Raw genomic sequence first — 24,724 nt, 5'->3', positions numbered from 1 at the left:
GTATACAGAGAAGAGAGTCGGCCCGAGAATTGAACCCTGTGGCACCCCCATAGAGACTGCCAGAGGTCCGGATAACAGGCCCTCCGATTTGACACACTGAACTCTATCAGAGAAGTAGTTGGTAAACCAGGCGAGCCAATCATTTGAGAAACCAAGGCTGTCGAGTCTGCCAACAAGAATGTGGTGATTGACAGAGTCGAAAGCCTTGGCCAGGTCAATGAATACGGCTGCACAGTAATGTCTCTTATCTATGGCGGTTATGATATAATTTAGGACCTTGAGCGTGGCTGTGGTGCACCCATGACCAGCTCTGAAACCAGATTGCATAGCGGAGAAGGTACGGTGGGATTCGATATGGTCGGTAATCTGTTTGTTAACTTGGCTTTCGAAGACCTTAGAAAGACAGGGTAGGATAGATATAGGTCTGTAGCAGTTTGGGTCTACAGTGTCACCCCCTTTGAAGAGGGGGATGACTGCGGCAGCATTCCAATCTTTGGGAATCTCAGACGATACGAAAGAGAGGTTTAACAGGCTAGTAATAGGGGTTGCAACAGTTTCGGAAGATCATTTTAAAAAGCGAGGGTCCAGATTGTCTAGCCCGGCTGATTTGTAGGGGTCCAGATTTTGCAGCTTTTTCAGAACATCAGCTATCTCGATTTGGGTGAAGGAGGGCTTGGGCGGGCTGCTGTTGAGGGTGCCGGGTAGTTGACCGGGGTAGGGGTAGCCAGGTGGAAAGCATGGCCAGCCGTAGAGGAATGCTTATTGAAATTCTCAATTATAGTGGATTTATCGGTGGTAACAGTGTTTCCTAGCCTCAGAGCAGTGGGCAGGTGGGAGGAGGTGCTCTTATTCTCCATGGACTTTACAGTGTCCCAGATCTGAGTGCACCCTGTCAGTCCATAAATACATATTTAAAAACATGTGGCCTTATAAGGAATTTGATGTATAACATTTACTTTTGACCTCTGGCAGTCTCTATGGGGGTGCCACAGGGTTCAATTTTCCACCACTGTACTTAAGTACATTTAAAACCAGATACTTTTAGACTTTTACTCAAGTAGTGTTTCACTGGGTTACTGTTACTTGAGTCTATTAAAGTATCTTTACTTTGACTGAAGAATGACTATTGCGTACTTTTTCCAGCACTGCGTGTTTAACTACAACCAGTTCGCATGTCTGACATTTCAGAGTTTCCTAGTTCCGAGTAGCACTTGAACACGGCATATCACTGCCACCTTTTTACTGTTTAACAGCGAGGCACATTCTTCTTCTTCCTTAGGTCGAAATGGCAGGAAAATGAGTCGAGAGACACTTAGCGCCATATGTTGTTGAGGTTGAGAACTTAAAAGCAAGTGACCACACCAGCACCTGTTACTTTGTGATTGCTGCCCCACCCACTCTTTGACTGGAAAGAGAGCAAGTGTGTGAATTTGTTTGTGCCGTTTCTTAGGTTCTCTTCTCCCAAATCCTGGGGGACGATCATCGTTGCAACATGGTTTGGCTTTTGATTTTCTGGGTTGTCCAAGGTAGGACCAGTAATTTTGTTGTTGTGACATCCTACTTTTGAGTGTTTTCCAATTGAGGTACTGTAGGCCAGGCCAATTTCACAGAGGCCAATTGGTTGACCATGTTATTATTATGTCACATGTAATATGTTTCCCTTGTGTGTTTCAGTGGGCAGTGTTCCCATAGCCAATTTCACAAATGCTACTACTTCAAATGCTACTTTCCCTGTTGTCTTCAAGTGTATGCCTTATCTATCAATAAACAATGATATATTATAAATGTAGTTCATTCACAATTCCCTTCAGGTTCTACTGCCTCGATGGGGCCACGTCGCAGACAAAATGATTGGTATAAAACACCTGAAACCAGAGAAGGTAACGTATTCAATAGATGAAGCGGGCAATCCTGGACCTCTATCATGAGGTCTGGACTTTAATGGTACTGGAGGTAGTGACTTGTAACCAGTACATGTTGTTTCAGACCCTCTCTCTCTGTTACAGAGGACTTACAGTTCGACCTTGCTATCATGGAGGGAGACATTCTGGTTTCGGTGAGTCTATGATCCCTGCTTTCTCTCCGGTCTCTTCTTTTAGGCTGATGAATCCGATTGATACCACCTTCTGGTATACACAGCCTGAAGCTAATGACTGCAAAATAATTCAAACCAGATTGTTGAATAGAAGTACATTTGAACTTGCTCTACCGGTTGGTTGTCCATGGTGTTGGTCCTTCAGATGGTCAAAATTTGAGACCCAAAATATCCACAGGAAAATACACAACGCCGGCATACTACTAAGTGATAGAAATTTCAACATCAGTACCGCCACTCTAAAAAGTTGTGTTAACAGTACTTTCCTGTGGATATTTTGACCATCTGAAGGATCAACACCACGGACCACCAGTAGAGTAAGTTTCAATGTCATTTTATTTAACATTCTGGCTTGTAAAGAGAACTGAAATGATTTTGCAATCATTAGTTTCAGTCTGTATACCAGAAGGTGGTAAGTGCCTTCCCGAAAGCATTCACACCCCTTGACCTATTTCACTTTTTTATTTGTGACAGCCTGAATTCAAAACGGATGAAATAAAAATTCTAACCCGTCTACACAAAATACCCCATAATGACAGTGGAAATATTTGCGTGATTATTGAAAATGAAATGCAAAAATATATGTCAACTATTCGCATCCCAGAGTCAATTCTTTGTAGAAGCACCTTAGGCAGTGATTACAGCTGTGAGTCTCTCTGGGTAAGTCTGAGCTTTCCACACCTGGGTTGTGCAACAGTTGCCCACTTAATTCTTCAATTATTTAAGCTGTCAAATTGGTTGTCCATTTTCAGGTCTTGCTGTAGATTTGTCAAAACTGTAACTCGGCCACTCTGGAACATTCTGTCTTGGTAAACGACTCCAGTGCAGATTTGCCCTTGTGTTTTAGGTTATTGTTCTGCTGAAAGGTGAATTATTTTCCCAGTGTCTGGTGGAAAGCAGAAGATACCAGGATTTCCTCTAGGATCTTGCTTGTGTTTAGCTCATTCTGTCGTTTTTCGTTTTTATCCTGAAACTACCCCAGTCTGCAATGATAAGCATACCCATAACATGATGCAACCACCACTGCTTGAAAATATGAAGAGGTACTCAATAATGTATTGGATTAGCCTCTCATTACACTCTGTATTCAAGACAAAAAGATAATTGCTTTGACATTTTTTGTACTATTACTTTAGTGCCTTGTTGCAAACAGGATGCATGTTTTGGAATTGTATTCTATACAGGCGTCCTTTTCACTGTCAATCAGGTTAGTATTGTAGAGTAACTACAATGTTGTTCCATTGTCAGTTTTCTCCTATCACAGCCATTAAAGTCACCATTGGGCTGGTGGTGAAATCCCTGAACGGTTTCCTTCTTCTCAGGCAACTGTCTCACGAAAGATACCTGTATGTTTGTAGGGACTGGGTGATTAGATTAGGAACACCTAGTATTGAGTTGCACCCCCCTTTGCCCTCAGAAAAGCCTCAATTCGACTCTACAAGATGTCGAGCGTTCCACAGGAATGCTGGCCCCATGATTTCCCCAATGCTTCCCATCGTTGTGCCCAGTTGGCTGGTATTGGATCTCTAATCCGAAATGGCTCGTTCCATCTCATCCCACAGATGCTTAATTGGATCGAGATCTGGTGACTGGGCAGGTCACTGCATTAAGCTGAATTCACTGTCATGTTTGTGGAACCATTCCTGGCCTTGTGGCATGGGGCCTTATCCTGCTGAAAGAAATCCCTTCACAGATGGATACACTACTGCCATGAAGGGATGCACCTGGTTTTCAATTATGTTCAGAAATCCTGTGGCGTTCAAACGTTGCTCCACTTTTATCATGTGTGCCGTGAACGCGTCACACTGCCTCTCACCAGCCTGCAATGTTGCCTCACGGCATGATGGATGCATGTGGTTTTCTCCATACCCTACTCCTCCCATCAGCGTGAAATTGCAAAAAACGGGATTCATCAGATTTTTAACCAGTTCTCCTGTGTCCACTGCAACAAGTTATTTGCTGAAAGAAGTGGAACTCTGTAAGGTTGTTGGCTGCCATACCCCATTTGTGTCAAGGTACTACGAGGTACAAATGTTTTCCTGGACTGTCAATTGACTAACTGTAGCCCGTCTGTTGCTCTGCACAATTCGTATCACCAATTTTCGACCATTGGCTGGATGTCCTTTGGGTGGTGGACCCTTCTTCACACACACATGGGGGAAACTGGGTGTGAAATACCCAGCAACGTTGCAGTTCTTGACACACTCAAACTGGTGAGCCTGGCACCTACCATACCCTGTTCAAAGGTACTTCAATATTTTGTCCTGCCCATTCACCCTCTGAATGACATATATACATGATCCATGTCGCAAGGCTTAACAATCCTCCTTTAACCGGTCTCTTCATATACACTGATTGAACAGGACCTCTGTAAGGATCATAGCATTCACCTGGTCAGTCTGTCATGGAAAGTACACTGTGTATATCTTTTCTACATACTTAGTGTGGTTTTAGTCATTTAAGTTTACTTTGAAATAGTTTTACCATTTTAGAATTTAAAAAAATAACCATTTTAATTTGAGGCCTATACTCTAGCGACAGCTGGATTTAAGACTAGGTGTTTTGTTCTACAGGAAGACCGATTAGCTGTGAAGTCACTTTGGCCGGAGAATGAAGGCGTCACTTCTATCCCCTACAAGATCAACGGTGATCTGGGTGAGTGTCGAATACAGTAGGAGAGATGAGCACTAACACTAGATTTCTAATACAGTGAGAATGATATGCATTGTCTCTGATCCCCCACAGTGGACAGAAAGGAGACTATGCTAGCAGCGTTCAAGATGATTTCAGACCAGACGTGTATCCTCTTCCACGAATACACCAATGAGATTAACTACATAGAGTTAATCTCTGGGACAGGGTGAGTCCAAAATGGTCACATTAACACACTCTCCTTCCCAGCAGTTTACAGTTAACTCACAACCGCTCCTTCATTTTCCTTTATTTTTCTCTCTTCCTGTCATATCCACTCTTTCTCCCCCCCTTCTTTCACCTTTCTTCCCTTAACTCTAGCTGTGCGTCGTATGTAGGTTTTCAGGGCGGGGCCCAGCCTCTGTACTTCGGTAGTGCCTGTAATGTGGGGAACCTGTGTCATGAGCTGATGCATGCCCTGGGCCTGCACCACGAGCACACACGGCCAGACCGTGACCAATACATCACCATACAGTGGGACAACGTGGTCTCGGGTAACTCACACCAACACTAAACCACCTCACGGGCATTGTATGTGGACCAGGGGCAGGGCTGGTCAATTTGTCCCATGAAGAGCTGCAGTGTGCAGACATTTGTACCAGCCCAACACTAGCACACCTTGTTGAGCTTTTTGTAGTCTGGAGTGAAGACCGTATAGAATAACTATTGACATTAGGTGCTGCTAAAGCAGCAGCTGCTCTTCCTGGGGTCCAGACACCATGAAACCCTACATGACAAAAATAGACAGTACACCACAAGGACAGAACAGGCGTTCATATATTTATGCCTAAATGTTCCATTTATCATGTACTCATTACTGCAGCCATTAATTTCCCCATACATTGCAACCCTGTTCTCTACTGTTAAAATTGCTTTGTCTAAGCAGGTCCTGATAGCCTAATATCATAGTAACCTTGAATCCTGATATCCTAATCTCACAGCACCAGCTCTATAACCATCAGTGTTCTTCAGTTTGAAACCAATACTATGTATTTCATAGACTCATTTCCAATTATGTGGAATGTAACTGAATTCGTTAACTCCTGCGAATTTCCCCTGGTGTGAACGCAGCAACCTTGTTCGCTAAATTCCCCTTACATGAATAGCACCACATTGTCATCTACAGTTGCCACCCGTAATGGGTATCCTGGGATAACATGTAAGCTCTTGAACTTGAAGGCCACCCGCTATGGGTTTCCTTAGGTAAGATGCAATAGTCATGCCTTGAATCGTGTAGAGTTTCCTCCTGCTAGAGGCTCAACTTAATGGTTTCCATCCGAACAACTTGTCTAGATTTCCACTTTCATTCCCCTATATCACAATCACACCCAGCAGTGTCCACCAGTCACGTCTGCCTCTTTTAACTTCCAGGAAAAGAAGATAACTTTAAGGTGAAGGAAGGAGACACTCAGGATCTGCCCTATGACTACGACTCCATAATGCACTACGGAACGTCAGTCACACTCCTCTCCTCCTTATTCCCAATGAAGTCTCAATTTTCCTCGCCTTGTTTTTAAACTGCTAGCAATAAGTATACAATAAGTTGTACAGTATCCAGTAACATTTCTCTGTGTCCCAAATGGCTCCCTATTTAAGTCACTACTTTTGACCTGGGCTCTGGTCAAACTAGGTGCACTATATTGGGAATAGGGTGACATTGTGATGCAGTCCTTGTTAAAGTAGCATTTCCTCAAATCCCCATTGTTGGGTTTCTCCTGGCAGTTATTACTTCTCATCAAACCGGAACCCCACTATTGACTCCAAGAAGAGTGGAGTCCAGATTGGACAGAGAAATCACCTGAGCCCCCTGGACATAGCACGCCTTAACAAACTCTATCAATGTGGTAAAGACGTGTGCACACAGACAGGAAAAATATCAGAATTGGGCTGCCTTTGTAAATGTAGTCATTATCACACTGTATTCTAACCATGTTCCTGTCCTGTCTTTCCCAGAATAACAATGCACAGTTTAGCATTTATTACACCATCGAAGAAGATTCCAACACCATCGAAGAAGATTCCAACACCACTGCTGCCGACTGATTCCAACACACATGGCACTGACATCCTAACTTCTCTTCACAACAATGAATAAGTTGGACAAGTCCCTTAAAGCTTTCTGATGTATTATACGTGTGGCTGGCTGCAGGCAGTGGTTTTATTTCTCCTGTGTACTCTTGCTGCCTTGAATTAGGCCTATACCACTGCACTTGTCTTGGAAACAAATAAAATGACCTAGACTGAAAAGAATCCACTGTGTGATGTTGCTTGCAGTGTTCTATTTCATTCTAGAATGGACCTTCTCAGCTATGCTCATCATACGTCCAGGGTGGGATCAGAGAGGAAGTAGATCTAGTGTACCAGGAGAGACGACTTAAATTAATGGTGGTTTATACCTTGAACTTGGCCGACTAGCTAGGCAACAAATTATTTAAACGATGACTCTAACTCAGGACTTAGACAGTAGGGCTCATAGATTGACCAAAATCTGAATGTTGCCCTCTAGGAGGGTGTACTACGAAACAGGTTTGAGGAGTTGGCGGGGTAACTTTGGTGAGCTCAACTCAGGATAACCGGTAGCATTAAAAGTGGCTCACCTTTTAGCAAGGAATATATTTGTTTTTTTAACTTGGCAAGTGAGTTAAGAATAAATTCTTATTTACAATGACGGCCAAACCTGGATGACCCTGGGCCAATTGTGAGCCGCCCTATGGGACTCCCAATCACGGCCGAATGTGATGCAGCCTGGATTCAAACCAGGGAATGTGGTGACGCCTCTTGCACGGAGATGCAGTGCTTTAAACCTCTGCGCCACTCGGGAGGCCAATATAAACGTAACTTAAAGAATTTACTGAGTTAGTCCATATAAGGAAGTCAGTCAATTGAAATGAATTCATTAGTCCCTAATCTATGGATTTCGCATGACAGTGCAAGGGTGCAGCCATGGGGTGTGCCTTGGAGGGCTCTTGCAGCCAAGCCCGGCCAATCAGAATGAGTTCGTCCCCACAAAAGGGGCAATATTAGATGGAAATAGTAGCCAGCGGGGTTACAACTTCTCTAAAATGACGTTTGAGGCAGCTTATGGTAGAGAAATGAACATTCAATTCTCTAGCAACTGCTCTGGTGGGCCTTCCTGCAGTCAGCATGCCAATTGCACACAACTTGAGACGTCTGTGGCTTTTTATTGTCCCCAGCATAAGGTGAACCTGTTTAATGACCATGCTACCTGATAATCCGTCAGGTGGAAGGATTATCTTGACAAAGGAGAAATCCTCACTAACAGCAATGTAAACATGTGTGCACAAAAGATGGCAAAGTACTTAAGTAAAAATAATTTAAAGGTAGTACTGAAGTCATTTCTACATTTCTAAAGAAAATATGTACTTTTTACACCCGTACAATTTCCCTGACACAAAACGACTTATTTAGAATGTTCATGCAGAAAAGCATTATGGTCCGATTCAAGCGCCTATCAATATGTATATTGTCATAAGTTGTCATACTTTATTTTTATTTCACCTTTATTTAACCAGGTAGGCTTGTTGAGAACAAGTTCTCGTTTGCAAATGAGACCTGGCTAAGATAAAGCATAGCAATTCAACACATAACAACACAGAGTTACACATGGAATAAACAAAACATAGTCAATAATACATTAGAAAAATGAAAAGTCTGTATACAGTGAGTGCAAATGAGGTAAGACAAGGGAGTTGAGGCAATAAATAGGCCATGGTGGCGAAGTAATTACAATATGGCAATTAAAAACTGGAATGGTAGATGTTCAGAAGATCAATGTGCAAGTCAAGTTACTGGGTTGCAAAGGAGCAAAATAAATACAGTATGGGGATGAGGTAGATAGATGGTCTGTTTACAGATGGGCTATGTACAGGTGCAGTGATCTGTGAGCTGCTCTGACAGCTGGTGCTTAAAGCTAGTGAGTGAGATATGAGTCTCCAGCTTCAGTGATTTTTGCAGTTCGTTCCAGTCATTGGCAGCAGAGAACTGTAAGGAAAGGCGACCAAAGGAGGAATTGGCTTTGGGGGTGAGCAGTGAGATATACCTGCTGGAGTGCGTGCTACGAGTGAGTGCTGCTATGGTGACCAGTGAGCTGAGATAAGGTGGGCCTTTACCTAGCAGAGACTTGTAGATGACCTGTAGCCAGTGGGTTTGGCGACGAGTATGAAGCCAACCAACGAGAGCGTACAGGTCGAAGCGGTGGGTAGTTGTTAAAGGAATTTCATTCCTATATGTTCATCAACTAATTCAATTAAAACACTCTGCCCATTTCTAAGAATTTGTAAGATACTTATTTGCATAAAATGGACAGAAACCAGTCTCCAAATCAATCAATAGCGTTTATTCTCGAGAGTACTACATATAAATCATGTACATTACTTTATATACCTCCTATTTTTCATAAATGCTCAAGGTACTAAAAGATATAACGCCATCGATAAAAGACAGTACTGTGCAGCCGTCTTCATCGACCTTGCCAAGGCTTTTGACTCTGTCAATCACCATATTCTTATCGGCAGACTCAGTAGCCTCGGTTTTTCTGATGACTGCCTTGCCTGGTTCACCAACTACTTTGCAGACAGAGTTCAGTGTGTCAAATCGGAGGGCATGCTGTCCGGTCCACAGGGTTCAATTCTCGGGCCGACTCTTTTCTCTGTATATATCAATGATGTTGCTCTTGCTGCGGGCGATTCCCTGATCCACCTCTATGCAGACGACACCATTCTGTATACTTCCGGCCCGTCCTTGGACACTGCTATCTAACCACCAAACGAGCTTCAATGCCATACAACACTCCACGCCCGACTAGCATCACCACCCTGGATGGCTCCGACCTAGAATATGTGGACATCTATCAGTACCTAGGTGTCTGGCTAGACTGTAAACTCTCCTTCCAGACTCATATCAAACATCTCCAATCTAAAATCAAATCTAGAGTCGGCTTTCTATTCCGCAACAAAGACTCCTTCACTCACGCCGCCAAACTTCCCATAGGAATACTGACTATCCTACCGATCCTCGACTTCGGCGATGTCATCTACAAAATTACTTCCAATACTCTACTCAGCAAACTGGATGCAGTTTATCACAGTGCCATCCGCTTTGTTACTAAAGCACCTTATACCACCCACCACTGTGACCTGTATGCTCTAGTCGGCTGGCCCTCGCTACATATTCGTCGCGAGACCCACTGGCTCCAGGTCATCAACAAGTCCATGCTAGGTAAAGCTCTGCCTTATCTCAGTTCACTGGTCATGATGGCAACACCCACACGTAGCACGCGCTCCAGCAGGTGTATCTCACTGATCATCCCTAATGCCAACACCTCATTTGGCCGCCTTTCGTTACAGTTCTCTGCTGCCTGTGACTGGAACAAATAGCAAAAATCGCTGAAGTTGGAGACTTTTATCTCCCTCTCCCACTTGAAACATCTGCTATCTTAGCAGCTAACCGATCGCTGCAGCTGTACATAGTCTATCGGTAAATAGCCCACCCAATTTTACCTACCTCATCCCCATACTGTTTATATTTATTTACTTTTCTGCTCTTTTTCACACCAGTACCTCTACCTGCACATGACCATCTGATCATTTATCACTCCAGTGTTAATCTGCTAAATTGTAATTATTCGCCTACCTCATGCCTTTTGCACACAATGTATATAGACGCTTTTTAAAATAAAAAAATAATTATACTGTGTTATTGACTTGTTTATTGTTTACTCCATGTGTAACTCTGTGTTGTCTGTTCACACTGCTATGCTTTATCTTGGCCAGGTCGCAGTTGCAAATGAGAACTTGTTCTCAACTCGCCTACCAGGTTAAATAAAGGTTAAATAAAAAAATACATTTAAATCAGAACTATAACTAAACAGAATACTACTATGTTACTGTATGGATGTATGAAACTTATTATAATCATAATACTGAATGTAATGTGTGTAGTTTTCGTCAAGAATTAGAAGGACTTTCTGTTCCTTGTTGGAAACGAATGGAGCTATCGTCAGACTGGCTGGAATGCTGTGTTCCTTACAGGACATCCTGTCTCTATCCAGGGAGGGGAGAGACCTTGGGCTAGTAGTAGATTGTTTAACAGGTGGCAGACAATGTGGGAAGGCTTGTGAACTACACTGCTAAAAAAAATAAAGGGAACACTAAAATAACACTTCCTAGATCTGAATGAATGAAATATTCTTACTAAATACTTTTTTTCTTTACATAGTTGAATGTGCTGACAACAAAATCACACAAAAATTATCAATGGAAATCAAATATATCAACCCATGGAGGTCTGGATTTGGAGTCACACTCAAAATTAAAGTGGAAAACCACACTACAGGCTGATCCAACTTGAATGTAATGTCCTTAAAACAAGTCAAAATGAGGCTCAGTAGTGTGTATGTGTGGCCTCCACGTGCCCGTATGACCTCCCTACAACGCCTGGGCATGCTCCTGATGAGGTGGCGGATGGTCTCCTGAGGGATCTCCTCCCAGACCTGGACTAAAGCATCCGCCAACTCCTGGACAGTCTGTGGTACAACGTGGCGTTGGTGGATGGAGCGAGACATGATGTCCCAGATGTGCTCATTCCACCCAGATGCCCTCATACCACCCTCATGGAGTCTGTTTCTGACCGTTTGAGCAGACACATGCACATTTGTGGCCTGCTGGCGGTCATTTTGCAGGGCTCTGGCAGTGCTACTCCTGCTCCTCCTTGCACAAAGGCGGAGGTAGCGGTCCTGCTGCTGGGTTGTTGCCCTCCTACGGCCTCCTCCACGTCTCCTGATGTACTGGCCTGTCTCCTGGTAGCGGCTCCATGCTCTGGACACTTCGCTGACAGACACAGCAAACCTTCTTGCCACAGCTCGCATTGATGTGCCATCCTGGATGAGCTGCACTACCTGAGCCACTTGTGTGGGTTGTAGACTCCGTCTCATGCTACCACTAGAGTGAAAGCACCGCCAGCATTCAAAAGTGACCAAAACATCAGCCAGGAAGCATAGGAACTGAGAAGTGGTCTGTGCTCACCACCTGCAGAACCACTCCTTTATTGGGGGTGTCTTGCTAATTGCCTATGATTTCCACCTGTTGTCTATTTCATTTGCACAACAGCATGTGACATTTTTTGTCAATCAGTGTTGCTTCCTAAGTGGACAGTTTGATTTCACAGAAGTGTGATTGACTTGGAGATACATTGTGTTGTTTAAGTGTTCCCTTTATTCTTTTGAGCAGTGTATATTGCCATTGTATCTGAGAGGAGGAGAGAAATGTTTTAATATTTTTTAATTTTTTATTATGGTCCGATTCAGCCCCTATCAATTTACCTATCAATATGTATATTGTCACAAGTTGTCATACTTTATTTTTTATTTCACCTTTATTTAACCAGGTAGGCTAGTTGAGAACAAGTTCTCATTTGCAACTGCGACCTGGCCAAGATAAAGCATAGCAGTGTGAACAGACAACACAGAGTTACACATGTGTCAATAACACAGTAGACAAAAAAGAGAGTCTATATACATTGTGTGCAAAAGGCATGAGGAGGTAGGCGAATAATTAAAATTTTGCAGATTAACACTGGATCGCCGAAGTCGAGGATCGGTAGGATAGTCAGTTTTACTAGGGCAAGTTTGGCGGCGTGAGTGAAGGAGGCTTTGTTGCGAAATAGAAAGCCGATTCTAGATTTGATTTTGGATTGGAGATGTTTGATATGTATATGTATACATAATTTAGTCATTATTCATAAAAATCCCTTAACATATCCACCCTATGACTAAATCTTATACATCCAATCACACCTCTATTTGTATTAGAATATTAAAAAGCACACATCTATTTTTATTAGAAATATTTATTGTTATCCAAATACAACCTAATAGAAACCAATATATGCATTTACACTGGCTGCTCTAGGCCTACATCAGAATCATAACTCTTCTGGTCGCAGTGGTGGGTAGTATATGGGGCTTTGGTGACAAACTGTATGGCACTGTGATAGACTGCATCCAATTTGTTGAGTAGAGTGTTGGAGGCTATTTTAAAGATGACATCGCCGAAGTCGAGGATCGGTAGGATGGTCAGTTTTACGAGGGTATGTTTGGCAGCATGAGTGAAGGACGCTGTGTTGCGATATAGGAAGCCGATTCTAGATTTCATTTTGGATTGGAGATGCTTAATGTGAGTCTGGAAGGAGAGTTTACAGTCTAACCAGACACCTAGGTATTTGTAGTTGTCCACGTATTCTAAGTCAGAGCCATCCAGAGTAGTGATGCTGGACGGGCGGGCAGGTTCCGGGGGGTGACCGATTGAATAGCATGCATTTAGTTTTACTTGCATTTGAGAGCAGTTGGAGGCCACGGAAGGAGAGTTGTATGGCATTGAAGCTCATCTGGAGGTTAGTTAACACAGTGTCCAAAGAGGGGCCAGAAGTATACAGAATGGTGTCGTCTGCGTCGAGGTGGATCAGAGAATCACCAGCAGCAAGAGCGACATCATTGATGTATACAGAGAAGAGAGTCGGCCCGAGAATTGAACCCTGTGGCACCCCCATAGAGACTGCCAGAGGTCCGGATAACAGGCCCTCCGATTTGACACACTGAACTCTATCAGAGAAGTAGTTGGTAAACCAGGCGAGCCAATCATTTGAGAAACCAAGGCTGTCGAGTCTGCCAACAAGAATGTGGTGATTGACAGAGTCGAAAGCCTTGGCCAAGTCAATGAATACGGCTGCACAGTAATGTCTCTTATCTATGGCGGTTATGATATAATTTAGGACCTTGAGCGTGGCTGTGGTGCACCCATGACCAGCTCTGAAACCAGATTGCATAGCGGAGAAGGTACGGTGGGATTCGATATGGTCGGTAATCTGTTTGTTAACTTGGCTTTCGAAGACCTTAGAAAGACAGGGTAGGATAGATATAGGTCTGTAGCAGTTTGGGTCTACAGTGTCACCCCCTTTGAAGAGGGGGATGACTGCGGCAGCATTCCAATCTTTGGGAATCTCAGACGATACAAAAGAGAGGTTTAACAGGCTGGTAATAGGGGTTTAAAAAGCGAGGGTCCAGATTGTCTAGCCCGGCTGATTTGTAGGGGTCCAGATTTTGCAGCTTTTTCAGAACATCAGCTATCTCGATTTGGGTGAAGGAGGGCTTGGGCGGGTTTCTGTTGAGGGTGCCGGGTAGTTGACCGGGGTAGGGGTAGCCAGGTGGAAAGCATGGCCAGCCGTAGAGGAATGCTTATTGAAATTCTCAATTATAGTGGATTTATCGGTGGTAACAGTGTTTCCTAGCCTCAGAGCAGTGGGCAGGTGGGAGGAGGTGCTCTTATTCTCCATGGACTTTACAGTGTCCCAGATCTGAGTGCACCCTGTCAGTCCATAAATACATATTTAAAAACATGTGGCCTTATAAGGAATTTGATGTATAACATTTACTTTTGACCTCTGGCAGTCTCTATGGGGGTGCCACAGGGTTCAATTTTCCACCACTGTACTTAAGTACATTTAAAACCAGATACTTTTAGACTTTTACTCAAGTAGTGTTTCACTGGGTTACTGTTACTTGAGTCTATTAAAGTATCTTTACTTTGACTGAAGAATGACTATTGCGTACTTTTTCCAGCACTGCGTGTTTAACTACAACCAGTTCGCATGTCTGACATTTCAGAGTTTCCTAGTTCCGAGTAGCACTTGAACACGGCATATCACTGCCACCTTTTTACTGTTTAACAGCGAGGCACATTCTTCTTCTTCCTTAGGTCGAAATGGCAGGAAAATGAGTCGAGAGACACTTAGCGCCATATGTTGTTGAGGTTGAGAACTTAAAAGCAAGTGACCACACCAGCACCTGTTACTTTGTGATTGCTGCCCCACCCACTCTTTGACTGGAAAGAGAGCAAGTGTGTGAATTTGTTTGTGCCGTTTCTTAGGTTCTCTTCTCCCAAATCCTGGGGGACGATCATCGTTGCAACATGGTTTGGCTTTTGATTCTCTGGGTTGTCCAAGGTAGGACCAGTAATTTTGTTGTTGTGACATCCTACTTTTGAGTGTTTTCCAATTGAGGTACTATAGGCCAGGCCAATTTCACAGAGGCCAATTGGTTGACCATGTTATTATTATGTCACATGTAATATGTTTCCCTTGTGTGTTTCAGTGGGCAGTGTTCCCATAGCCAATTTCACAAATGCTACTACTTCAAATGCTACTTTCCCTGTTGTCTTCAAGTGTATGCCTTATCTATCAATAAACAATGATATATTATAAATGTAGTTCATTCACAATTCCCTTCAGGTTCTACTGCCTCGATGGGGCCACGTCGCAGACAAAATGATTGGTATAAAACACCTGAAACCAGAGAAGGTAACGTATTCAATAGATGAAGCGGGCAATCCTGGACCTCTATCATGAGGTCTGGACTTTAATGGTACTGGAGGTAGTGACTTGTAACCAGTACATGTTGTTTCAGACCCTCTCTCTCTGTTACAGAGGACTTACAGTTCGACCTTGCTATCATGGAGGGAGACATTCTGGTTTCGGTGAGTCTATGATCCCTGCTTTCTCTCCTGTTACTTGCATCTTTTAGGCTGATGAATCCGATTGATACCACCTTCTGGTATACACAGCCTGAAGCTAATGACTGCAAAATAATTCAAACCAGATTGTTGAATAGAAGTACATTTGAACTTGCTCTACCGGTTGGTTGTCCATGGTGTTGGTCCTTCAGATGGTCAAAATTTGAGACCCAAAATATCCACAGGAAAATACACAACGCCGGCATACTACTAAGTGATAGAAATTTCAACATCAGTACCGCCACTCTAAAAAGTTGTGTTAACAGTACTTTCCTGTGGATATTTTGACCATCTGAAGGATCAACACCACGGACCACCAGTAGAGTAAGTTTCAATGTCATTTTATTTAACATTCTGGCTTGTAAAGAGAACTGAAATGATTTTGCAATCATTAGCTTCAGTTTGTATACCAGAAGGTGGTAAGTGCCTTCCCGAAAGCATTCACACCCCTTGACCTATTTCACTTTTTTATTTGTGACAGCCTGAATTCAAAACGGATGAAATAAAAATTCTAACCCGTCTACACAAAATACCCCATAATGACAGTGGAAATATTTGCGTGATTATTGAAAATGAAATGCAAAAATATATGTCAATTCTTTGTAGAAGCACCTTAGGCAGTGATTACAGCTGTGAGTCTCTCTGGGTAAGTCTGAGCTTTCCACACCTGGGTTGTGCAACAGTTGCCCACTTAATTCTTCAATTATTTAAGCTGTCAAATTGGTTGTCCATTTTCAGGTCTTGCTGTAGATTTGTCAAAACTGTAACTCGGCCACTCTGGAACATTCTGTCTTGGTAAACGACTCCAGTGCAGATTTGCCCTTGTGTTTTAGGTTATTGTTCTGCTGAAAGGTGAATTATTTTCCCAGTGTCTGGTGGAAAGCAGAAGATACCAGGATTTCCTCTAGGATCTTGCTTGTGTTTAGCTCATTCTGTCTTTTTTCGTTTTTATCCTGAAACTACCCCAGTCTGCAATGATAAGCATACCCATAACATGATGCAACCACCACTGCTTGACAATATGAAGAGGTACTCAATAATGTATTGGATTAGCCTCTCATTACACTCTGTATTCAAGACAAAAAGATAATTGCTTTGACATTTTTTGTACTATTACTTTAGTGCCTTGTTGCAAACAGGATGCATGTTTTGGAAATGTATTCTATACAGGTGTTTTTATGGTCTTAGGGCACAAATGTTTTCCTGGACTGTCAATTGACTAACTGTAGCCCGTCTGTTGCTCTGCACAATTCGTATCACCAATTTTCGACCATTGGCTGGATGTCCTTTGGGTGGTGGACCCTTCACACACACATGGGGGAAACTAGGTGTGAAATACCCAGCAACGTTGCAGTTCTTGACACACTCAAACTGGTGAGCCTGGCACCTACCATACCCTGTTCAAAGGTACTTCAATATTTTGTCCTGCCCATTCACCCTCTGAATGACATATATACATGATCCATGTCGCAAGGCTTAACAATCCTCCTTTAACCGGTCTCTTCATATACACTGATTGAACAGGTGACCTCTGTAAGGATCATAGCATTCACCTGGTCAGTCTGTCATGGAAAGTACACTGTGTATATCTTTTCTACATACTTAGTGTGGTTTTAGTCATTTAAGTTTACTTTGAAATAGTTTTACCATTTTAGAATTTTTAAAAATTCATAGGGGAAATGCTGAAATAACCATTTTAATTTGAGGCCTATACTCTAGCGACAGCTGGATTTAAGACTAGGTGTTTTGTTCTACAGGAAGACCGATTAGCTGTGAAGTCACTTTGGCCGGAGAATGAAGGCGTCACTTCTATCCCCTACAAGATCAACGGTGATCTGGGTGAGTGTCGAATACAGTAGGAGAGATGAGCACTAACACTAGATTTCTAATACAGTGAGAATGATATGCATTGTCTCTGATCCCCCACAGTGGACAGAAGGGAGACTATGCTAGCAGCGTTCAAGATGATTTCAGACCAGACGTGTATCCTCTTCCACGAATACACCAATGAGATTAACTACATAGAGTTAATCTCTGGGACAGGGTGAGTCCAAAATGGTCACATTAACACACTCTCCTTCCCAGCAGTTTACAGTTAACTCACAACCGCTCCTTCATTTTCCTTTATTTTTCTCTCTTCCTGTGATATCCACTCTTTCTCCCCCCCTTCTCTCACCTTTCTTCCCTTAACTCTAGCTGTGCGTCGTATGTAGGTTTTCAGGGCGGGGCCCAGCCTCTGTACTTCGGTAGTGCCTGTAATGTGGGGAACCTGTGTCATGAGCTGATGCATGCCCTGGGCCTGCACCACGAGCACACACGGCCAGACCGTGACCAATACATCACCATACAGTGGGACAACGTGGTCTCGGGTAACTCACACCAACACTAAACCACCTCACGGGCATTGTATGTGGACCAGGGGCAGGGCTGGTCAATTTGTCCCATGAAGAGCTGCAGTGTGCAGACATTTGTACCAGCCCAACACTAGCACACCTTGTTGAGCTTTTTGTAGTCTGGAGTGAAGACCGTATAGAATAACTATTGACATTAGGTGCTGCTAAAGCAGCAGCTGCTCTTCCTGGGGTCCAGACACCATGAAACCCTACATGACAAAAATAGACAGTACACCACAAGGACAGAACAACAGGCGTTCATATATTTATGCCTAAATGTTCCATTTATCATGTACTCATTACTGCAGCCATTAATTTCCCCATACATTGCAACCCTGTTCTCTACTGTTAAAATTGCTTTGTCTAAGCAGGTCCTGATAGCCTAATATCATAGTAACCTTGAATCCTGATATCCTAATCTCACAGCACCAGCTCTATAACCATCAGTGTTCTTCAGTTTGAAACCAATACTATGTATTTCATAGACTAATTTCCAATTATGTGGAATGTAACTGAATTCGTTAACTCCTGCGAATTTCCCCTGGTGTGAACGCAGCAACCTTGTTCGCTAAATTCCCCTTACATGAATAGCACCACATTGTCATCTACAGTTGCCACCCGTAATGGGTATCCTGGGATAACGTGTAAGCTCTTGAACTTGAAGGCCACCCGCTATGGGTTTCCTTAGGTAAGATGCAATAGTCATGCCTTGAATCGTGTAGAGTTTCCTCCTGCTAGAGGCTCAACTTAATGGTTTCCATCCGAACAACTTGTCTAGATTTCCACTTTCATTCCCCTATATCACAATCACACCCAGCAGTGTCCACCAGTCACGTCTGCCTCTTAACTTCCAGGAAAAGAAGATAACTTTAAGGTGAAGGAAGGAGACACTCAGGATCTGCCCTATGACTACGACTCCATAATGCACTACGGAACGTCAGTCACACTCCTCTCCTCCTTATTCCCAATGAAGTCTCAATTTTCCTCGCCTTGTTTTTAAACTGCTAGCAATAAGTATACAATAAGTTGTACAGTATCCAGTAACATTTCTCTGTGTCCCAAATGGCTCCCTATTTAAGTCACTACTTTTGACCTGGGCTCTGGTCAAACTAGGTGCACTATATTGGGAATAGGGTGACATTGTGATGCAGTCCTTGTTAAAGTAGCATTTCCTCAAATCCCCATTGTTGGGTTTCTCCTGGCAGTTATTACTTCTCATCAAACCGGAACCCCACTATTGACTCCAAGAAGAGTGGAGTCCAGATTGGACAGAGAAATCACCTGAGCCCCCTGGACATAGCACGCCTTAACAAACTCTATCAATGTGGTAAAGACGTGTGCACACAGACAGGAAAAATATCAGAATTGGGCTGCCTTTGTAAATGTAGTCATTATCACACTGTATTCTAACCATGTTCCTGTCCTGTCTTTCCCAGAATAACAATGCACAGTTTAGCATTTATTACACCATCGAAGAAGATTCCAACACCACTGCTGCCGACTGATTCCAACACACATGGCACTGACATCCTAACTTCTCTTCACAACAATGAATAAGTTGGACAAGTCCCTTAAAGCTTTCTGATGTATTATACGTGTGGCTGGCTGCAGGCAGTGGTTTTATTTCTCCTGTGTACTCTTGCTGCCTTGAATTAGGCCTATACCACTGCACTTGTCTTGGAAATAAATAAAATGACCATAGACTGAAAATAATCCACTGTGTGAGGTTGCTTGCAGTGTACTATTTCATTCTAGTGTACCAGGAGAGACGACTTAAATTAATTGTGGTTTATACCTTAAACTTGGCAGAACTGCTAAGCGGTCGATGCAACAAATTATTTAGAAACGTAGATGCTGTAACACAGGACTTAGACAGCAGGGATCATTGACTCAATCTGAATGTCAACCTCCAGAAGGGTACGCTATGAAACAGGTTTGAGGAGTTGACCAACTCTTGAGCTTAACTCAGGATAATCGGTAACACACAAGTGGCTCAACTTTAAAAATATAAATTCAAAAATGTCAAAGATTTTACTGAGTGACAGTTCTGAGTAAGTTACTCAATTGAAATAAATTCGTTAGGCCCCAATCTATGGATATCACATGACTGGGCAGGGGTGTAGCCATGGGTGGGCCTTGGATGGCATAGGCTCATCCACTTGGGTGCCAACTCCAACCAATAATGAGTTTTTCCCTTAACTCTCTCTCATTTGATTAAGAAATTATCACAAGTCAGAGTTACACTTAATCTTTATTCACTTAAGGGAGCAGGTCATTACATCACACACACACACACACACACAAAGATAATTGAGTGCTCTACGATAATCATGACTGGTCAATGAATCCCACTCACATGATTTGTTGAGAGCCCTGAGACAAAAGTACAATGGTCTTTTATAGCCAAGATACACCCCTTTCAGTCTACATGACAAACAGCGTTATGGAATGGGTCACAATGTTAAGATTTGTATGAAAGATACTGTGTTCTGTGAATTATAAGTATCTGCTGTAAAAATTATCTTTGTATAGAAACCAAGGTCTGGTCCTGGTGGTCATCTCTCCCTAGTACCTTTAATAGAACAGAAACATTAACTCGTGCTCTGGAATGCGGTCTCCGTTTTATCACCCAAAAGACATTGTAAATATCCTGTCAGTTTTCTCCCAGAGGCCCACTTTCAGCTCACAGAGACACACTAGAGTTTTAAGAACCCTGTATTCTGTTGCATAAAACAACCATTTGATGCAATGAAAGTACAACAATCTTGCAATTTTACTCTCACACCCTACAAAAGGCCATTATTACAGACAGAAATACTCCTCAGCACCACCCACCCCCACTGCAGGTGAAGAAGCTGGATGTGGAGGTCCTGGGCTGGAATGGTTACGTGTGGTCTGCGGGTTGCAGATACTGCAAAATAATCTAAAACAACATTCGGGGCAGCTTATGTTAGAAAAATTAACAAAATTCTCTTGCTACAGTTCTGTTGGACATAACTGCAGTCGGCATGCCAATTGCACACTCAAAACTTGAGGCATCTTTGGCATTGTGTTGTGTGACAACTGTACATTTTAAAAGTGGCCTTTCATGAACCTATGTAAGGACCCTGCCTCATGGCCATACCGTATTGGAGAGAGGGTAAACTTTCACAGAGGACAAAGGAAATCCTTCCACCTCACAGAAATTGAGGTACAAACAAATGTCATGTTCCAGAGAAAGTGTAAAAGATCGGTGAAGAATCCAGCTATGAATTGGTCCGTTTGGCACAACTTGGGAAGCTCAAGAGAGACGGTGTGGCCACATTACCATAACGTTGTTTATATAATAGCCACAGATATGAGGTTTACATCTAATGGTTGTATAAGATGAATGAGTGAGTATGATACTGTTTGTATAATGGTGTAATATGATTGTGTACTGTTTAATGAAGAAAAATACAATTCCCAATTGGATTTGAACTAAATCAAACCCAACTTTGAGAAATTATCAGCAGACCATGTTTTTCTCCATTAGGAGGGGGACAAATGTTTGAGACCAAGCTTACCTCAATTACGAGAGGGCTAAAGGTGTAGACCATTGCTGAATCTTTTTAACCATACCACGTGGTTAAACTCTTAGACTATCGATACCGACAGAATGAGAACAAGTCTTTGATACTAATTACTGGTCTGCAGCTAGGAATTCGGCATAATTGAACGCGAAGAACGACAACCGCCGAAACACCCATTCTATAACGAATGTCACTTTGAACTATCCCCTCTAACCAAGACAGAGAGAGAGAGGGAGAGAGATGGACAATTCTACAAAAGAAAGACTTTTCACCAGCGATCAAGACGACACACTGAGCGTATATATATTGATTGCAATTGTTCCCGAATGAGTGAGCGTTCATGTGTAAGGGATTAGCATTTTAATTGTTATAATTAACTCTATAGGGACTTCTTAGTCGACCCCCCATTGCCCCTTTGTCTAACAAGCTGCCATGCCGGTTCAGCCCACTAGGGCACATTCTATCATTTCATGTAACCATATTTACTGTTTGTTTATGCATTTCTGTGAATTATTTAGTTAGAATAAATAAATTATTTAAGACAATTGATGTATGGATGACTCATAGTGAAGACTGGATTCGTGCAGATAACCAACAATTTATGATTTTTGGAATGAGACTAACATGTGGTAAAATAAATTAATCATTAATCAGAAGACTATTGATCAGATATGAAAATATCTGAAAGGTTATATTGGGAAATTATAACTTTGTAATCTGAATACTTTCCTTGGTGCCCCAACTTCCTAGTTAATTACAGTTACATGATTATTCAGTTCAATTGAGTAACTAATTACAGAGAATCGTTGATAAAAACGAAGTCTTCAGTTTAATGATAGTAAAGACACGACAATATTCCAGTCTGTGCTAGCAAAACAGTCCTGTAGCTTAGCATCTGCTTCATCTGACCACTTTTTTATTGACCAAGTCACTTGTGCTTCCTGCTTGAATTTTTTGCTTGTAGACAGGAATCAGTTGGATAGAATTATGGTCAGATTTGCAAAATGAAGACCGAGGGAGAGCTTTGTACGCATCTCTGTGTGTGGAGTAAAGGTGGCCTAGAGTTTTTTTTAACCTCATTTAACATGCTGGTTGCACATTTACCATGCTGGTAGAAATGAGGTAAAACGGATTTAGGTTTCCCTGCATTAAAGACCCCGGCCACTAGGAGTGGCGCCTCTTGATGAGCGTTTTCCTGTTTGCTTATGGCGGTATATAACTCATTGAGTGAGGTCTTAGTGCCAGCATCAGACTGTGGTGGTATGTAGACAGGTACGAAAAATACAGATGAAAACTTTCTAGGTAGATAGTGTGGTCTACAGCTTATCAGGCGAGCAAAACCTTTATACTTCCTTAGATATCATGCACCAGCTGTTGTTTACAAATATACATAGACCGCCACCCCTTGTCTTACCAGAGGCTGCTGTTCTATCCTGCCGATACAGTGTATAACCCGCCAGCTGCATGTTATTCATGTCGTCATTCAGCCACGACTCTGTGAAACATAAGATATTACAGTTTTTAAATGTCCTGTTTAATCTTGTAATCTATTTTCCAATGATTGCATGTTGGCCAATAGAACGGATGGCAGTGGGGGTTTACTCGCTGGCCTACGAATTCTCAGAAGGCCGCCCAACCTCTGCCCACTTTTTCTCTGTCTTTTCTTAACGCAAATGACTGGGATTTGTGGCTGTTCCTGGGAAAGCAGTATATCCTTCATGTCGGACTCGTTAAAGGAAAAAGCTTCTTCCAGTTCGTGGTGAATAATCACTGTTAAGTGCTTTTTGGTCATAAGAGACAGTAGCAGCAACATTATGTACAAAATAAGTAAACAAATATGTTACAAACAACGCAAAAAAACGAACAAAATAGCACAGTTGATGAGGAGCAAGTAAAACGTCAGCCATCCTCTCCGGCGCCATTCTACTTTGACATGTCATACTATTTTTAACCAGACAGCATCAGATACATGGGCTACACATACTGAGACAGAGGGCCCTGTTTTGCCGTCTCGGATGCTTTATCTGAGATTGATGCGTCTTTCTGTCAATAGCGTACATCTGCAGGAACGCCCACCCACCTCGAGCATCTCATTGGTACCTTCATGAACATCCCCACTCCTTCATGAATATCCCCCCTCAAGCATCCCATTGATTCCTGCATGAACGCCCCCCCCCCCTTGAGCACCCCATTGGTTCCTGTTTATACCCCCCCCCCCCCCTCGAGCACGACATCTTCATGCTTGTGACACTTTTGAACGTGAATTAAAAGGTAAATAAAAGTATTATCTGAGTTGTTTTGCCCCCGCCTCTCGGAATCCTCCTTGCTAGCTCGCAGGAGTGACACCGGTAAACAGTGTCCTCACCATTATTAATAGAACTGTGTAAATACCAGTCGCTCCCGCCTCCCGCTAGCACAGCATACGGGAGCAACACCATGTGCTAGACACTGTGTGCTAGCTTGCTTTGTGCCGGAGAAAACCTTGCCTGACAGGCGGGGGCCAAGGACATTGTTTACCTGTCACCACCTCCTCCCGCTAGCACAGCAGATGGGAAGCTGGGGCGACACTGTGTGTTAGCTAACTAGCTAGCTTGGTAGTTAGGGACACTGTACTCTAGCTTCCACACTAGCTGGCTAAACTAGCACACAGCGTCCCGCCTGCCGAACACCTGCCCTTGCTGTCATTAACAGAACTGCGCGAAAACTGTGCCAGACAGGCGGGGACGACGGACACCAGTGTCTACTGGTCTACCTTTCTTCTGTCACCCCTTCTTCTGTGGGGTTTATCCGCGGCTGGCATCCGATGTTATTGTGTATTAACGCCACCTACTCTTTTATTAATTTTGTCATTTTACCCCTCTTTTCTCCCCAATTTCGTGATATCCAATTGTGATCCAATTCCAATCTTGTCTCATCACTGCAAATCCCCAACAAGCTTAGAAGAGGTGAAGGTTGAGTCATGCGTCCTCCTAAACCTGACCCGCCAAGCCGTGCCTCTTAACGCCTGCCCGCTTAACCCGGAAGCCAGCTGCACCAATGTGTCTGAGGAAACACCATTCAACTGATGACCGAAGTCAGCCTGCATGCGCCCGCCACAAGGAGTCGCTAGTGCGTGATGTGCCAAGTAAAGCCGCCCCGGCCAAACCGTCCCCAAACCCAGATGAACCCAGGGCTGTAGTGACGCCGCAACACTGCAATGCACTGCTTTAGACCGCTGCGCCACTCGGGAGGCCCAAGTTACAGATGCAGGAAAGCCCAAATGCAGGCCGCAATTGCATCCTTCCCCTTCCTTATCAAACAGGAAACTGTGAATGGCGACGCCCCAGAGAAACCAACTACCGCTGTCATTATACAGCACAGTAAAGTAGCTAAAACGTAGTAAGTGCACTACTAAAAAATGTAAAGTGTTGG

The 24,724-nt window shown here is 43.2% G+C and overlaps 2 protein-coding genes across 5 annotated transcripts; both read left to right on the top strand.

Moving 5' to 3' along the window:
• The first annotated feature begins 1,282 nt into the window (after positions 1-1,282).
• Positions 1,283-7,008, top strand: LOC109868825 (astacin-like metalloprotease toxin 5). Its single transcript, XM_031803127.1, has 9 exons — positions 1,283-1,526; positions 1,812-1,880; positions 2,007-2,056; positions 4,669-4,750; positions 4,841-4,955; positions 5,108-5,280; positions 6,158-6,239; positions 6,509-6,630; positions 6,740-7,008. The coding sequence occupies exons 1-9, from the start codon at positions 1,493-1,495 to the stop codon at positions 6,742-6,744; spliced, it is 732 nt and encodes a 243-aa protein (XP_031658987.1). The 5' UTR covers positions 1,283-1,492; the 3' UTR covers positions 6,745-7,008.
• A 7,630-nt stretch (positions 7,009-14,638) lies between these two features.
• On the top strand, positions 14,639-19,472 carry LOC109868310 (astacin-like metalloprotease toxin 1). Of its 4 annotated transcripts, XM_031803126.1 has the most exons (10): positions 14,640-14,803; positions 15,089-15,157; positions 15,284-16,398; positions 16,698-16,743; positions 17,127-17,208; positions 17,299-17,413; positions 17,566-17,738; positions 18,617-18,698; positions 18,968-19,089; positions 19,199-19,472. In XM_031803126.1, exons 3-10 carry the CDS (start codon positions 16,364-16,366, stop codon positions 19,201-19,203), a joined length of 660 nt encoding a protein of 219 aa, XP_031658986.1. In that variant the 5' UTR covers positions 14,640-14,803; positions 15,089-15,157; positions 15,284-16,363; the 3' UTR covers positions 19,204-19,472. The 4 variants fall into 4 exon arrangements, with proteins under 4 accessions (XP_031658983.1, XP_031658986.1, XP_031658984.1 ...); XM_031803123.1 differs by lacking the exon at positions 16,698-16,743 and having other exon boundaries at positions 14,639-14,803; positions 15,284-15,333; XM_031803124.1 differs by lacking the exons at positions 14,640-14,803; positions 15,089-15,157 and having other exon boundaries at positions 16,376-16,398; positions 16,662-16,743.
• Positions 19,473-24,724: the final 5,252 nt, after the last annotated feature.

Source organism: Oncorhynchus kisutch, linkage group LG23 (assembly GCF_002021735.2).
Source record: "Oncorhynchus kisutch isolate 150728-3 linkage group LG23, Okis_V2, whole genome shotgun sequence".
NCBI classification, from domain to species: domain Eukaryota; kingdom Metazoa; phylum Chordata; class Actinopteri; order Salmoniformes; family Salmonidae; genus Oncorhynchus; species Oncorhynchus kisutch.
The sequence above is the reverse complement of the archived record's forward strand: the minus strand, read 5'-3'. Positions and strand labels throughout refer to the sequence as shown.